The following is a 17,821-nucleotide window of genomic DNA, read 5'->3' as shown; positions in this document are numbered from 1 at the left end:
CCTTACCTCTCCGTTAATGATGGCAGATTCCTGGCTCCTGTCTGATGCAGCATGAACAGCAGGCAGTGCCACGGGTTTGATAGCTATCAGCTGTACCGATCCAGAAGAGGTGTCGAAGGGGTCGATGGCAGATTTGGCGATGTTATCAAAGAGAATGCCTCCTTCCTCTTCATCACTTACGGGCACTAAAGCACATCAAACTTGTTCAGCATAAAGACACAGATACTTTTACTGCATGTTCAAGGTGAAATTCAGTGAGCACATGCTTCAGATTAATGATGTGCTCGGTACACTCAAGGAGCAGACCTGGGGGACCTTTACACTGGAAAATAATCCCAGTAGATTAAAGATAATATCATGTATTCAAAGGATTATCTGGCATTCCCCCGAAGAAGGTTGATTTCCAATATGCACTGATAAGATGGGGAGAAGAAAAAAAGGAGAAAAAGAACGACACAGAAAATTGTATGGAAATGACAATGAGAGCCAAAGTACGTCTTTTCCTAGGTTTCACATGGACACAGCATGTGCGCACACACACACAAGTCTCCACAGGCCAAGGCATCTGTAGTTGCACCTGATCCAACCTGAGTGCAGTATTTTTTGTGTCTTATGCTGCAAGAGCACGGGCATTCTCAAAATCTGAAAAATAAACCTACTGATTCTAGCAAAAGTTATTAATGCTAAAAATGCCATCTGTTAAAATGAAAGCATTACCGTTGTGCGTTAAAACTTGCTTGAGAGACTGGTGGTGTCCAAGTTTATGTTATTTTTTTTTTGCTTTGCAAAGCAGTACCTCAGGTGGCTGTAAAGTTAAACTCTTAAAATTTCATAAGAGACAGGAGAAGGCTTCTGAAAATCTTTAAAATCAAATGGCACGGCGAAGCATTTTTAGTTTTAGATTTCTATATCAATGGAAAACTCTTTCACATACAATTGGGCCCTTTCTCCTCCAAATTTTGTTTGTAAACCTGCATCACCTTGTCAGCTGTTGAATCTTAAACCTTTTATCCTCATTTTGGAATAAAAGAATGACTCTAAAGCGTGAGCACACATTCTATAAAGAAATTGTTGCAGACATTTTTGAATAATTATGCTATTAGAGGGAAGAATGTTTGCTCCGTCTCCTAACTGACAGGAGCAGAGATCCTCTGCTAAAGAACAAAGTGGTCTGCTCTAAATTTATTTCCTCTGAAAATACACTTTGTTTTAATATTTAATCACCGCACAAATTACAATGGACTTGTATAAACTCAGCAGTTTAGACAGCCAGTGATTTTGGTAAGAAAATATTTGACAGTGGTAACATAAAATATGAACCCACTGAGTAAGCTTATTATCGTTCTGTCGGTACTCGGCGTGGACGAGTTGACACTACTTGAGCTTTTGAGAAATAGATGGGTTAAATCATGCTGTCATTAAACACTGTCCCTCCGGCTCCACAGTGCTGTCCAAATACAACAGAGGAGTCTTTAGTGGCTCTGAAATCCCCTGGTCCCTCCCGGGGTTGTTCAAACACTCTGAATTTGTATGCTCACCGGAGCGAGCGGATCACAAGCCTGGCTCACTGAAATTAACTGCCGGCCTCCCAGTGACGACCACGCCGCCAGGGCATCACACCAGCAAAATCAGATGAACAAAGAGATACTTGCCTGTCACAAACCGCACCTAAACAGGAGGGCATGTACCGTACAGTGAGGATAAAAGCAAAGCATGGACGCTCTTCCCTCGGGGCATTTTAAATCACTTGAATTTTCATGTAAGTCACCAGACACAGTTCTGGAAGACGGGTGCTCCCTGTAATTCACCACCAAAACTTCCACGCTACCCTAACAAAGTACCTCCATTGTGACATGGCTGTCTCCAAGAGAGAAAAAGTTTGTCTGAACTGTATTTTTCCACCAACAAAGGTGGTCTCTCATGATGATTACAGCTCAGGTGAGCCTGAATAGTATCTCGTCAGAGGTCCAGGTACCAAGAAGTTGTGGAATCCCTTCCCTTGGCTGCCCGTCTCAGCATTTGCCTTAACCAGGCATGCCCGAAAATCCTGGCAAAACATGATTCTTTCTGAACATCCTCTGTGTACCCTACTTCAAGCTGAAAGCACCAAGAAGTGCAGCTGCGTTTCCATCCCAGCATTTCGGAAGAACTGCGCTTGCTGAAACCTTGGCAGCGATCTCCAGGCACCCACAGAGAGCATGACAAGCTACAGATGCGTCGCTTGTCTCCTCAGACCTCATTTCAGGCTCAGAAACCAAGGGTTTTGCTTAATTAAACAGAATTCCTATGGTTCAAAGGCTCATTAAAGAAAAGAAAAATTAAGGGTAAAGAAACTCAGGAATCACAGATGCGTGATACAGATACTACTGGTGCAGTTGGTGCGTTAACACCAAAGAGCACCCTCACAATATCAGCCCTCTCATTGTGAGCACGTCCCGCATCTACTGCAGTGCTATTGGCATGGAAATAATAGCCAAATGGGACTGGAAGTTGGAATCTATTCCACCTTAGCTTAGCATTTGTTCATTAATTGGCATTTATACTACAAGAGTAGTGCCCCTTTTTCACCGATGAGTGATAAAGAGAGCCTGTGATCTGCAGTTAGTGGCACGCCATTATAGTTTGTATTGGCAGTAAACCTGTGGCAGCAAGTACTGTGGGAATTCTAATATTTGCTCCCGTCTGTCCCTTTTCAAGAGAATTTACAGCAAACGTTTGTAACACAATTGAACCACAGCAAGCTCTAAACTTTAAAAAACAAACCAAAGGGAGCTCAGAGAAAAGCGGGAGTCCTGCTGCGTGTCCCTGCCCCGGGCCGGCCCACCCATCCAAACACCTCAGCTGGGCAAGCTGCCAATGGGCACGGAAAACTTCAGAAAACTGCACAGTTGTTCTCTGTAATCAATCACAATAGGCACACCTGCACATTTTAATTAGCAACACAGATTTAAAACGGTGCTTTTAATTTCTGTTTTTAAACAGATGCATACCAACATTTTTGTGGATTCATTTTTCTTCTGCTCTTGCTTGCACTGTCTGCATGCACACATAGAGAGACTTAGAAGTTCAGTGGCAGAAAAGGACAAAAAAATGACTTAATCACCTACTTAACAGTAATTTCACATCTCTGAAACATCTTGTGCTAGATATCTCATGCCACACGATCCATTGAGATTGAATTACTCCTCCTAATCTTCCTGTGACTGAAGTACATGAAGATACATCCAAAGCAATCATTTATTCAGGTTGAGTGCCAATTGCAGTGAAGCATGGGGTTTTGGAAGAGCAGGACCATCGCTGAAGCTTTAGCTCCACGTCACCGCAGCTATTAGTATATCAGCTTTGCTAGAGGAAAGCTGTTTCAGTGGTGCTAGCCTCCAGGGTGGGTGCAGCTCCGCTCCGTTTCCAGCCGGCGATGCCAGCAGGTGGTGCTGCCCACTCGTGCCACTGCTCCTCTAGCCAGTGGAAAAGGGGCTGTGGGAACGTACCTCTGAACGGTTAAGAAACAGTTAGACAGGTGGAATATTCTATTTTTATCTAGTTATTAATTTATATTTAAAAAAAAAGGAAAGTTATACTTTTGTCAGCCTAAGATTTCGACATGAAGGCCGTGCAAGATTTCTTCTCTCCTCTCTCTGCCTCTACTTTGTCTTTCCTCCCCTCTCCCAAATCAAAATATGTTGGAAGAAAGAAAAAAAGGACTGAAACACTCACCTGTAAAAATAAATAAATAATTTTTTTAAAGAGTAAGGAAATCTAAATTACCTGCAGTTCAAGTAACCTTACAGCAAAATACTTGAAACAAGGGCCTGTTTGTTGTGCTGTCCTACTCAGAAGACACCATTTGGCCGATTTTGGAAGTCCTCAGAAAAAGAATGACACAGGTGGAAAAACACAGGTGAAGCCAAAACACGGGAAACACTCACAAGCAGGTAGACATGTTCTGCCTTCTCTTAAGTCATTCAACAAAGCATTAAAAATTTTAAAAGATTTATATTTAGTGTACAATGAATTCTCTGAGTAATGGAAGGGCTTAAAATAATAAGAAAGCAAATAGATTACGTTAAATGAAAATCACAAGTTTGGCAAAGAGCAAACTAAGCCACAGATCTAAAAGACTGTCTCCTTAGGAAAGAGCCTGAGTGTGAGCATTTCAAACAAAAATCCTGACTCCTGAATGCAAATTAATAATGGGGAAATGATTTTCATTTTAAAGAAAATCTCTGTATATAGAAAAAAATTGGAAAATGTCTACATTATCTAAATCTCTCAATTTGTCAGCTGACTACCTCCAGGAAGGTATGAGCAAGAGCTCCTAGCAATAAAGAACCATATGCTTCTGAAGGAGGTTGTAAGCCTCTAAGTAAAACACAAGTTTCATAACATCAGCATCTGAACCTATTCGGGACTGAAATACCTCTCTGTAAGATACTGCAGTGTAACAGAAATCATACTTGTGTACAGACGCACACTCTTTCCAAAATACACACAACTGTGAGACAGTGCGATTCCACCAACATTATATTTTCAGAGAAGCAGACGGCTTACAGACTAGTGGAAACAGCTATTCCTCCTGGATAGTATTTTCTCATATGCAAAGTCTGCTAAATGCGAGGCCACCTGCCTGAGGTGTTGCAGTCCTGGGTTTGCCCGGGATCCTGAAATAGGAGTTACCTGAGAAGGTTGTTGGAAATCTCTAAACTGACATTTGCAGGGTTTTTTTATGAAATACACGGGTATTTCATAAAAGCTTGTTCCGTTCACTTTCTATGAAGGTTTCTTGTCCTTGTAAGCAGAAGCAAGGATCTCTCTCCCTCTCTGTGGTTACGTCTTCTCCTCCAACCACACCTGCCTCATCTATTTAAGTATCAAAATCTTTCAAAAAGAGACCATGTTTTTCATCATGTTTGCAGAGAATGCAACAGCCCCTTCTCTTGGCTGGCACTTCAGTAATACCATCCTAGGCATATTCAATAATTTAAAAAAATTATTTAACTGACAAGGATGATGACTATACAGAGAGGATAGGGAAAGCACGAGAACCTACAACAGAAGCCACTTCTTTAAGAAAATAGTGCTCTGAGTTTTAAAAAGCTTTGCACAAATAGCTTTCTGTTTACACAGTGAAACCATGCATTCGTCGTCTTCAACACTGACACATTAGCGAAAGATGCCGACCATCCAGACTGCCACGGGATCTGACGGCATGAACATCAACACACTCTTCACACTGTTGCTTGGATGAGAACTGCTGTCAGACTCAATTAGTGGCAGAGTAAAGCTCATCCGGAGAGGAAGGCAGACGTGAATTAAGAAATACTTAATTGCAGGACCACCTGCAGATCCCAGTTCCTTCGGAGGTCTGCTGCAATAGGCACCTTAGCAGCATAGGATAAGAGATTTCCTTGCCATGAGAAAAGCAATCAAAAAGACCGTCTCAGAAAGAAAAAAAGATAAGCTGGGTTAGCTATGCTGACCTAAAAGAGGTCAAACAGAAGGTATTTTCCACTTATTTATGCATGTTCTACCCCTTCTGTGCATACGGCACCTGGGTGGCCGCAGTCACGCAGTATGGACAACTCGGAGGTGCTATTTGCTCTCCCACTCTTCCTCTGGGGAAAGAGGCGGTGGAGCAGTGGCACCTTTTGCTTTTGTAGGAGTGTGAAGAGGCTCAGAAACGTGGCTCGGAAGTTCACAGAAGAGGTTATAACCCTTGGCTGCCTCTTACAAACCAAAACCAAGTGCAGAAAGCAGTGGAAAATGGTATTGGCTACGTCTGAAGAAACAAAGGGTTCACTGTCACCAGCAGGATGCTAGCAGGGTCACAGCACTTTCTATACTTAAGACAAACACACGCCAAAAAAAGAGAGCGGAAGAAATGGAAACAGTATGGGGAAATATTAGGCTAGTCACACAAGCTGAAATCTTTGGAGGAAAAAAAAAAAAGAATCAACGTGTAAAGCTTCTGGGAGGCTCAAGGAGAACAGTAACTGGTGCCAATACGAGGCATTTCAGCTGAACAAGTGGATTTTGTTCACTTTTATTTTTTTTAATCCGCCTATGGTTAAATGTCAGGAAATTACTCCAGAAAATCCTCGGAGTTTACTGTGAGGGGGTGAAGAGTTAGATAAAGATCCCCACTAACACTCTTTCTGGGGCAAAATGAAGCTAATGCTTTGGGATGAGGGAATGAATGATGAAAAGAATAGACTTCTCTCTCTCCACTATAAATTCTTCCTAGCACTCTGATTTTTCAGCCTTTCAGAGACACAGGCATCATGAAAGAGAATCATCTCACTTCAAATCTGCACATATGCTCCAACGCGGTTGTCTGGGCTCCTTCCTCACTGGAAAGGGAAAGGTGAGTACCTCCAGAGCAGAGAGATGCGTCCCAATTAGCTGTGACCCTCTGGAGTCACTAGAGAGCCTACCCGGTTAGATTAGATTAGGAAGTCAACTCTAACGGGCCAAAATTTGTCATGATGAAGCCCTTTCCACTCGAACTTGTATTTCACCCCCTGCAGCCCAGAAAAGGCAGATGAAGGGTGCTGGGTGTTTGCAGGGATACACCAGATCCCCCAGAGAAGTCTCAGTCAAAGCAGACTGCTACATCGCTGCTACTGGATTCAATTCCTGTTGCCGTATTTCATTTTAATTTGAGTCACTACAGACAACTGCTCAGAAATTCAGAAAAGCTGGCTCTGACGCTGAGATGCCACATCAGACAGTGTGAAAACTGGTGGCCCACACTTCTGTCAAATAAAGGAGGCAGTGTATCATAGCCTGGCTGAGTAACATCCAAAAAATCCCTTTGATTTTAGCTAAGCCAATAATACAGCCAAGATTTCCTCCCCAGTACTTTTTTCCTGCAGACACCTGATTTTCAGATATCCCTACAAAGAACAGAAGGAAAGGAGAATTAAAGATTTATATGACAGCTTCTGCCTGGACAGAGAAAATGATAGTCTTAGAGACTGATATTTTAAAAAGGAGTGAGGCTCTTGACTGAATGACTTCTGAAAAGTTACATCTATTTTTAAAGTCAACATCCAAATTCTTGGAAGATGAGAAGCAGCGTTCCAGCTGGGATTCCTAGGAGGAGGGAAGGAAGTTTTCTTACACAAGGAAGTTTGGCTCTATGGGAATGCTGCCTGTGCATCTCCACCTGTGATGTCCTTTCCTGATGAGGAGGTTCAACTCCAAAACTGGGCTCCACTATACAGTTTCTCAGCCCAAAATGTACGGAGTCATATGCTTCATTAAGAACTGCTAGCAAACTAAAGCTTTTGTTTTTCTCAAAACAAACAAGCAATCACGCCCTCCCCAAGATACTAATGGGAAGGTTGCAAGATCAAGCACTTAAAGGTTGGAAAAACAACCTCTATAACTTTCACTGGCTTCATTTTGTGAGGAGCCGATGAAAGGTTTTACTGTAGGCTGCTATAGTTCTTTAAGTACATGCGGATTCAGACATTTGCTTCTCCCTGAACGACCTTTGGCCTGATAAAATGATAGGCGAAAGTGCTAATATCCTGTTGTTCTCTTCCACGGTCTCTTACAAACCCATCTCGGAAATTGCCAGTACCTCTGTTGGCTGATTCATTCATCTCTCAGTCCTCTAACATACGCAATTGGGCACTTCTTAAAAAAGGTTTTAATTCTTTTTTTTTTTTTCTCTTTTTAAGTGCTCAAAGTAAATGAAAGCCCAACTCATCAACTTTTAGAAAGGAAATTTCCTATTAAAATATTAATAAATGTTGTCCAAGAAGAACAAAAGGAAAAATACACTGTTACTCTACCAAAAATTATCACTATTTTAATACAATTAGATATTTTGTATTTTCTGTAGAAATAAGGCTCAGCTAAAGAGTTCTCCTGATCCTCCAAAGCATCAGGTCCTTAAGCCAAGCCTGTCAGTCTGTGGCGGTTTCACATTGTTCACTCTCGGCCTTGACACACTCCATTTGGAGTCAATTTTGATACAAGCCATACAGAGTTTATGTACTGAGGTAACATCCAGTGCTGTCATTTTTCCATGTAACTAAATGTCAGCAAGAAATAGAATCTAAAATTGGTCTGTAACTATGGCAACTAATGAGCCATTCTAACTTGGAGTCCCCAGTTCAAACACGTGACCATCAAGGGATTCATTCCAGTTTTAAGATGCTGCTTTTCAGAGAAGAAAATATGCTGCTGCTCTTGCTGCCATGCGCAGTAGAGGCGTCAGCCCGCAACCAGGGTAGAGAGCTGGAGCAGGTTCAGGCAAACAACTCGGTGAAAAGCAGCTTCTTTCTTCAACTGGAAGGAAAACCAGCCAACACGTTCTACTGATGCTCGTCAGGCTGGATAAAGATAAAACCCCACAGAAAGAACCAGATATCCGAGATGACAACAGCGTGTGTAATCATAGCACCGGGGAACAAAGCATAAGCTCCGTAATGAAAAGTAACGGGTGCCTTGATTTTTGCTTTTTAATTTCAACTTCAATAGGCGTTTGGGATCTCAAAAGTCAAAACCACATCTGCACATGCATATAAAAACAAACGTGGGGCCAGCTCCCTAATTCTGGTAACGGGGAGGCCATTATCATATCCTATGGCCACATCTTCCTTCTCAGAAGCTGTTCTAAAAGGGTTGTGTCAGGAAACTCTCTTAAACATAGCTTAAAAGATATGCCTACAGCTAAAAAATTCCCCATCTCTTTACTAGGGAACTACGTATTTATTCCACTTCATATCTGTGCCTGGAAGCTACCAGGCGACTCTTTACGGGGCCATGGCAATGGAGTGAAGGAAGTTCCTCTAGAAGTAGCTGAAGTCTCTACAGAAAAAGTGTTTCATGCACAGGTTCCTTCAAAGCCAGAACAGGTCACATGGAAATAGCCTATCTCTCTGTTTCATATTTTGTATATATGCGGTACTATGGCTTTTTAAACGGGCAAAGCCATCTTTTCCTTTCTGCCACAGAAGCTCAAGATCTTGCTGCCAGCATGTGGTAGGAACAAACAACAAGTAACCGTACTGTGAATGGATTGTACACTAAAGATGTTTTCCTAGAAATCATTCAGCTCCTTTGCTGCTCCAAACAAGAAGCGCCTTTACCTTATTAAATAACAACGTTACCTAGGGTTTCTTTCAGAAGATAGAAGATACAATAAACATGTAAATAAAGCAGTTGTTAGTTTTCCACATAATTTGACAAATGCCTAGTTATTGTTATCAAATAAAGTTGAAGCTGGAATTATAATCAAATTAAGATTTTAAATAAAGGATCATTATTCCCTTTCACTACATTGAAAGGTTTCTTTAAGTAGAATGTGTATGTTCTAGAAATGCAGATCTACAGTGCAGATCAGAAGAGAGGATGTTAGGTGTTAGTCAGTTCTTTAACAAAGAAACTGGAAGTTCTTACCAATTTTCTTTGAAGATTTAAAACCTAACAAAACAAAAAAAATACTTTCACTAAGTTACGTGGCTTACACGTGTAAACATCACCTGACAATGTTTTTTAATTTTGGCTTTCCTGGGTAGGGAAGAAAAAAAAAAAACATCATAAATTACAGCTTTTAACACTGGAAACCATAAATGTTGTTGTCTCGTGAAATGACCTACATTTGAAATAGTGAAAAAATAATTACAGCCCTTGAAACTTAGAACCATGAAATATTGTTATGCTGTCTATGAAAAAAAAAAAAAGACTTCTTTGAGAAAAAACAGTCAGAATACCTATTATTACAGGTCTAGAGTAATCAGTAAAGTCACAGAAGAAAGCAGTACAGGTGACAAACTCATAACGAGAAAATTAACAATTTCACTTCTCAGTGTGAACGTGCAAACATGCATAAATCTCAGTGAAGCTGATTTAAAAACAGCGTACAACAGTTACATCAATTATACGGTCCCCACAAGATGCAATGCGCTATGGTACATGAATGGAAAGAACAGAGGACACTGAAAAGGCACAGTACGATTTTGCTGTACAGAACAAAGGCCATCTCTGGTGCTTTGTATCTGTCTCTATATCACCCGGTATTCCTGCTAAAGCAGCAAAGCCTTTGTGTGATACTTTAGTATTAGACATAACGATCACCAAGGGATGATATGATGCGATACCAGGATTGCCATCAGAACGCTCCGCGCAGGTTACTCAGGTGATTTACTGGAGAAAGGAGATCTACACTAAGATTTTCTCTTTATCCAGCTCCTCCGTTACACACTTACACTTTTAACAAAGAAGAATTATGGACTTGTGCTCATGACAGAATCTGATGACACCACATCCAGTTTAATTCCTTCCCTTCAGCGGAAAACGATCAATTGGTTCAGCCACAGTGTTTTCTATTCATATAGAAAATCTGGCTATGGAAGCAAAGCTATAACTTGGGAGAAATAAGCAGAGACAGACAAAAGAAATGCAAGGAAGAACGGGGATCGAATTCCACTCTCATCAGGTGTTCCTGATACATCTCAAGTCACAAGGTCACCACCATCAACCAAGGCCTTGTAAAAAACATCCAGCATAACATCCTAGGTGCATCAGAAACAGCTGTCAGTAAGTGTTAATAACAAAAAGGTGTGATGAGAATGATAAGAGAGGGAAAGTTAAAGCTTTGGACATTTCACACTTTCTCCAATTAATTTTTACCTAATTAATTCATCTTCATCAGATCTGGGCCAGCTCAGCAAAAGCAGTAATGGAAATTAATATCTTAGGGCTCTAACACAGGGGAAAAAAAAAGCTGTAAACCCTGTCCACCTTCTAAGCAGCATCATGTCTTCATTAGTTCACCGGTATTTTAAAACTAAAAAAATAATAAATAAAGGAAAAGAAAACTTGCAAAGGCACACACATGAAGAGTAAACACCATACTGGTTTATGTGAGGCTGAGAAACAGTTAGAGCAGTAAAGGGGCGGAAGGGGGAGGAAGGACAAACAAACCAGCTGCAAAAAGAAAATGCCTAAGTACTGCTAAAGGCATGGGAAGATGCTTTTAACATCGCTAGCGCCTGCGTGGGTACCGCTATGGGGGCCACAGCGAGCTGCTTTTCATCAAGAAACACTTCTCACCGTTTCTTTTCCTTCCTTCGTCTTTTGTCACTTTTTGCGGTGCCATTACTTTCTGGAGCGAGCTCCGGCCGGAGCTGGGCTTTCCCGATCCGTTGCTGATGATGGAGCCGTTCTGACTCGGGGACCGGCTGCAAGTAACCATAGCAACAAGGGAGGCTGTGAGTTCTTCCTTGTAAACCTCCTTTCAAGGTTATTTCATTCGCATAGTTTGCATCACTGAGTTTTCAAGTCTGATTTTGTACCAAAAGGAGATAGAATATAAACTGCACACAGAAACACAGCAAAGGCAGGAACAGGGCAACGGTAGGAGAACACGACTTCCCAATTAGCTCACGGCTGACAGGCATCTTAGTGGCATCGAAAGCAAACAATTCTCATGCACAACCCCCCCCCCCAATGACAGACGCAGCACTGCAGAGGACAAAAAACCCTGTTATCAATTCAGTCTCATTTATACAGCTAAAATAAAGCAGACCTTTGTTTATATATAAATATATATATATGCCTAAACTAATTCCTTTATTATTTAGCCTGCATTTACACTCAGCTATTTTGTCGTCCACAACGCAAAATTCACTCGCTCGCTTTATGTGTACACACACGCAATGTGATAAGAAAATTCTCCTTTTTTTCCCCCCACGTAGCCAGCACCATTATTTGCTGAAACTCCTAAGAAAATGCTGGTTTTTCTCGGCCACTGCATTCCCTTGCCCTGAGACCAGTCCTGGCACAGGGTGAGGAGGGGGGCAGCGCAGAACCACCACGAGCGTTCAGTCCCGACAAGGAGCAAGAACAGAAACGAGCAGCGTCACCCTGGGAGCCAGCGCTTCTCTTTGGGGCGGGAAAATTACTCAAATCCTACTAACGCACAAGTTGGGAAAAGCAGGCCGAAGTAGAAAATGTTACGTTTGGTGCCATCCCACATCCAAACACGGTGTCGCATTGTTTCTACACGTGAGGCTTGCCACAGGGGGAATGAAAACAATGCACAGGGCCTGGGTGGTTTCTCATGCACCTATCCGCAATTAATCACACGGAATTGTCATGGTCAATGACAGGGTAATGTAAAGAGGTTGCATTGGAGAGAAAAAAATGGACTTATTTACAAGGACTTTCATTTACAGAGGGGAAAAAAAAAAAAATCAAATTCTATTGCTGTCACAATGGCTTTATATCCAGAGAATGGCACTAGAGCAAAACAATTGTAAAAACCATCCTGTAAGTTACTGGCAATTCTATATATTGCCAGCTTGAAACATTCATTTACCTCCAGTTCTGACTGCCCTGTCTGGTGTAAGCAGAGAGCATTGACTGTGGTCAGAACAGGAAGGGACAAGTATGAGAAAAGCAATTCTTAGGGACTCTCTTTTGAAAACAGCCTGGGTGGAAATCTATATAATTCAAGACGGGCTCTTTCACAGCTGCGGGGCTGTAGGAGAACTCAGCATGCAACCCAGCTCAGCTCAGCCCAGCCTGGGGATTTTCTGGTGAAATTCTATTGAGAATAAATACTCTTGAAAAGTAGCATTTCTCCCCTATAAACCTGCCTGGTCACTGCTAATGAATAATCCCAGCCCAGTAAGAAAATTCATCCAGGGACAAGCCAACGCCTGAAGAAAATGTGCTCCACTTGGGAACAAGGAAAAGAAGTGAGCGTGGATAGCTTGGACGATGATTGCTGCTGCCACTAAATATTCATCCTTTTTAAGTGGCCATCGTATTATTAACTGTGAGGTTTCCTTCAGTGGTACTATCAGAGAAGATACTCTGATCCGTTACCAGCCACTTCATGGCAATCTGATTTAAACTGACCTTTCCAGGCTGAAAAGTAGCCTGGATGAAAGAGCAAATACGTAAAGGTCACGAAATATTTCTTCATTCTTCAGAAACCATTAAATTTCTTCCCCAGACACAGCTCCCAGGAACGAAAAAAGACTAAAATTCTCCATGATCTCACTCAAGTAATCACCCTGAAGGAGGCAAAACTCCCAGTTATTTGCTTAGAAAGGCACCAATAACTTTCCCATGAATTCCTGGATCAACTTGCTTATCAACATTTGCTTAAAATTATGCAGATTAAGTAGAGGGGGATTTCTGTGCTCATTCAAAGGACTGTGTGAAGAGCTTAATCACCTTTGTTAGAGGATTAATTAATAAGGCCGGTTTACATTTTTTGTGTGTATTTACACACAGCTTTGGAGAGGCTTCAAAACATTTTAAAGAACAGTTCCTGCAAAGACTGACCTGTGGTGGCCCAGCAGCCACAGCCGGTGTCATGGTCATCTTCCATTTGTCACTTCGTCAGAGGATGGAAGACTTCAAAAGGGACAAATGCTGTTTCTTTCATTCGGACTATAAAACCTGACCCTCGTGGTTTAAGTGATTTATGGTGTGAACAACACATGGTTGACATTAAAGGGCAGAATAACAGTTTACACCCAAACCCAGTGAAGCAGTCGCAGGAACCAGGGGGTTCCTCAGCTGGCTTGCTCTTCTCTATTGGTGCTCCCTGCAGAGAGCTCTCGGTATTCCGGGTGATGCACTATACAACCAGAGGAGTATGCCAAACCAGACACCAGCTCAGGAACCTTCCGTTTCCGTTTTTCTGCAGGGAAAACCTCAGCTCATGACCAACGGAGAGGTCTACCCCCCACGAAGAGCAGCAGCACCGGGCCCTCCAGCCCCACACCGAGCGTGCTGACACCTTCCAGCGCGGCACCTGCTGCAACTGCAGGTGGCTCCAGCGTGTCCCTGCCACAGTGTACAGCAATACTGTGCTGAGTTTTTCACGCTTTTCCATTACTCCAAAGGAGCAAATATCATTGTGCCTTGACAAGTAAGAGACGAGGTGACTCAGCTATGAAGATGTGATTTTCTGTAGAATTTCCCTGCAGTAGCCAGGTACTCTTCTTTTATGTTATCAAGTCCCTTCAAGAGGCAAGGACTGCGTAGTGTAATGCCAGTGAACTAGACAACTCTTACCTGTATTCAGGTACCTAACAGGTTTATTTTCCCCTGTTCCCTTCAGTATCATTGTTCAGCAATAAAACATGAATGATCCTCCCCTCTAAATTAATTTCAAGGAGAGAGGGTCAAGGAAAAATGGACTTGAAGCATGCAAAGCAGCTAGCAGGAAGGGATAATCTGCTTTTCTTGCCCGAGATGACCGAAAACAAGAAATAATGACCTTCAGCTATTCTGATGGTGATTGAGGGTAGACATGAGGTAAAACTTCCTAACCGGAAAGGTAATGAAGAACAGATTGCTTGCAGAGGCTGTGATCATCCCACCACTCGAAGACTTTAAAAAAAGGTAGCTAAAGATGAGTTAGGGGTGTATTTGACCCTGCAGCCAGATAGCTTCCTGGAGACCATCTAATCAGTGATCCTACAACCCTGTAGACACACTATGAAGAAACTGCAAACCTGGGACACTTTAGCCTAGACACTGGCATTATCTAGTCTATTCTTACACTCTCGGAAGTTTTGTCTTGCTGTAGGTGCTTTGGATCTAGAGGTTCTCCATAATTTAGTGGATGTTTAGGGTTTGCCCTTCTGCTAATGAAGACATTGGGTCCAATTCTGGAGTGACAGAGTCTCTCAGTGGAGCTACAGCAACTTAGAGTGGCTGAGGTCCTGTCTTTTGGTTCATTTGAGAAATGATTGGTGTTCATGCTCCAGATCCCATGTTTCATTCGGGTTCATCTCTTGTACAACACCAGCACGCACATGAGAGCCATTTCCCATTTACCTCCTCTATGTATGTACAATCTGTGAAGACTTCACTGTATTTTATCTTGCATCTTGCGGCAATCTTACACATCCAGCACAAACCAGTGTTATGCCAAGAATATATCATGGAGGAACCATCTGCCACATGCAGAGCCTGGGTGCCAAACCTTATAAGTTTTTTCCTAAGCAGCCAGCAGCTTGTACCCCATTCCACCCCTCTGCGGAAACATGCCAGTCCGTACCTTTTCCTGGTTTCATTGGATTTGGCAGTTTTGATGGTGCTCCCATCCTGAGTAATTTCTCTCTCCTGGGAGGCAGGAGCATCTCTAACTGGAAGTGGAAGTACGACAGTCTCCTGAGTTACAGGTAAAACCTCATCTTCAGCTCCCTGCTGACCTAAGTGTTGCTTGGCATAGTCAAAGCCTTGTACTGGCTGCAAACAAAAGCGAAAGAAAAAAGACATTTCAAGCACGTGTCATATGTTAACATAAAATTTGCATTTCAATATAAAATTTTCCACTAACCCTTAACTTCTTTAATCACATAAGTGACAAGTAAAAATATGTAGATAGCTGCATGAATGCCCGACAACAAAGCAGTTTTCTGATAAGATCTCCATTCCACATATTTTAAACATGGTCAGTTAAGAATAAAATTGATCTTGGCTAACCTTTCTTACCCTGCTGTAACACCCCAGAAATTCCTTTATCGGACGATGGAAGAATGAACGTACACAAGAAAAAATTAGGAGGGAGAAAAATAAGCCCATACAGAAAAAGGAAAACTTTATGAAAAAAATCTTGTGTTTCTGAAGAGAGTGGGAGTAATTTATTCCAAATCAAGACAAAGTAAAAAAGGCACACATAAAAGTTTCATGGGCAATATTTCCCAGAAAAGGATCTTTTTCAGATCAGTGAAATTATATTTCCCCTGGCTTGCCAGTTGCCTACTGGGAAGGTTGTTATTGACTTCACTTGTTTCTCTCGGGAAGCAGGATTCGCAAGAGCCTTGCAGCAAGGCAGCGGAGGGCCGTGTCCCCAGCCTCTCCTGCCCCGAAGCCCAGCCGGGCTTTTCCCGCTACCTCTGCAAGGAACGAGCAGAACTGACACACGCCTTCTGGGCAAAGCAGCCACCGAAAGGTGGATTCTCTAAATGGAAAAATTAAAGCATTTAAGCAAGACTTAACTTTCCAAACTGCATTTTCTATTGGCGGGGGGGGGGGGGGGGGAGGGGAGGGGAAGAGAAGGTGGGGAAGAAGAAAAAAAAAAAAGGCACCCCAACCTGTATTTTCTATTGCAATAAAGAGAAGGAAAAAAGCTATGAGAAATAAATCACGCAAAGAAATTCCTGACCACCTCTGGGAAAATTATGAAACACATAAAAACGTTCTTGCTACAGTAAATTGAATTAATTTACCAAAAACTGGAAGGATGCTCTTCCTGAATTACAAAGACTATTGACAGAATGCTGAAAAAGCACCATAAAACACATCAAAGGTGAGCAATGGTGGTTTTAACGCTCAAACGTACTCTCGGAACCGCATCAGAATTAGACAGTTAATAACCGAATAGTTTCTCTCAGGTTCCTGTCATGTTGTCATTGAATATTTTAGTTCTGGAAAAAAATCAGCTAGATAAAAAAAAATTGCTGATGGCACAGAAAAAGGATGAGCTCTGAGAAAACATTTTCTCTTGTTCTGTCCCTTACTAAATCCAGGCTATAGCTATAAATATAGATAAATTTCATAGGTGATCTCAGTCTGAAAAAAAACCAAAACAAACGACCAGGCTGTCTTCTATTTTTTTTAAAAAACAAAATAAAACATGCTTTTTGTTTACGGAGATCTACATCACATTCCCAATCTCCTGTTTGAACCGAGGCTGATGATTTCTAATGTGCTTACATACTCCGGTATTCCTCTGATAAGTAGCTCCAGTGCATTAAGGAGACGCTAACTGGGCTAATGCTGATTTGGGAGAGCAGACGTCTCCGCACATTGCCACGATCGAACTTGCAACGTATCAGGGAAACTCCAATTCAGCATCACCACCCCATGGCAAGCCATGATGCTGCCATGACTGATGGAGCCTTCTGCTTGCCCTCCTCTGAAGGCAGGGCACCACAAAAGCAGACCCCAAATTAGCTATAAAGGGAGGAAACGAAGAAAGGGAAGGGGATGAAGAAAGAGGAAGCAGAAGCTGTGTGAAGGACAGCAAGGAAGAACTACTGCACAACATACTAGATAGTAATAATTTTAACTAAAATAATGCTTTCCAATATTGCTATCTATATTAAGTGCTAGTCAAGACCCTCCTAGATATTCTGCAAAAAAAGTAACAGAAGAGAAAAGCTGATTAAATCGGTTATTTCTCCCTCCACGCCTTTGAAAGAGTACAGGAAGTTACAACTTATACTTCATATCTTATTTTAATAAAAAAAATAATAACAAAACCAAACAAAATCAAACCAGAAGCAGCAGAACATGAGAATTTCTACAGAACTCTACAGAGTCCCAGCTCAGATGTGCCAAAGGAAGAAAACACAGGATTATTTCAATCTGAGTTCTACTTACCACCATGTCTGGTAACAAACTGAAATAAAGGAAGAGCTGAAAAAGCCATCCTCATCAGCGGACATATTGCGTTAAATAAAATTTGATCTTGGAACCCTGCTCTGTAAAAGCCCACAGGAGCAGATGGCTTTACCACCCCTGAAGGGAACTGGCAAGACTAAATCACGATCAGGCACTGCAGAGATGTCCAATACAGCCATAATACTGAGAAAGACCCAAGGACTGGGATTTGAATATTGCTTTCGAAATATTAAATGAATGATGAGACCATTAAATTACATTGCCTGGCAAAGGGCATACTGAATATAGGGTGTTGTTTCTGGGACTTTTTTCCATGTAACAATCATGAAAAACACACTGATATTCAAAAAAAAAAGAAAGACAAGAAGAAAAAAAAAAAGAAAAAAGAAAAACAGGATGATCAGCCCCTCCCCTCTACATATATACCCAT

General features: G+C 41.9%; 1 protein-coding gene across 1 annotated transcript in view; it reads right to left on the bottom strand.

Annotated features, from left to right (window-relative positions):
• The window catches only part of KIAA1549L (KIAA1549 like), a 72,067-nt gene that overhangs the window by 29,172 nt on the left and 25,074 nt on the right, over positions 1-17,821 (bottom strand). Inside the window, exons 11-13 of the mRNA XM_054200250.1 lie at positions 15,041-15,231; positions 11,068-11,195; positions 7-185 (exon numbers count right to left, since the gene is read on the bottom strand). Of these exons, the coding sequence (XP_054056225.1) occupies positions 7-185; positions 11,068-11,195; positions 15,041-15,231 (498 nt within the window). The remainder of the gene's footprint in view (positions 1-6; positions 186-11,067; positions 11,196-15,040; positions 15,232-17,821) is intronic.

The sequence above is a fragment of the Rissa tridactyla genome, chromosome 4, assembly GCF_028500815.1.
Source record: "Rissa tridactyla isolate bRisTri1 chromosome 4, bRisTri1.patW.cur.20221130, whole genome shotgun sequence".
In the NCBI taxonomy this organism is placed as follows: Eukaryota; Metazoa; Chordata; class Aves; order Charadriiformes; family Laridae; genus Rissa; species Rissa tridactyla.
This window is presented reverse-complemented; position numbering and strand designations above follow the sequence as displayed.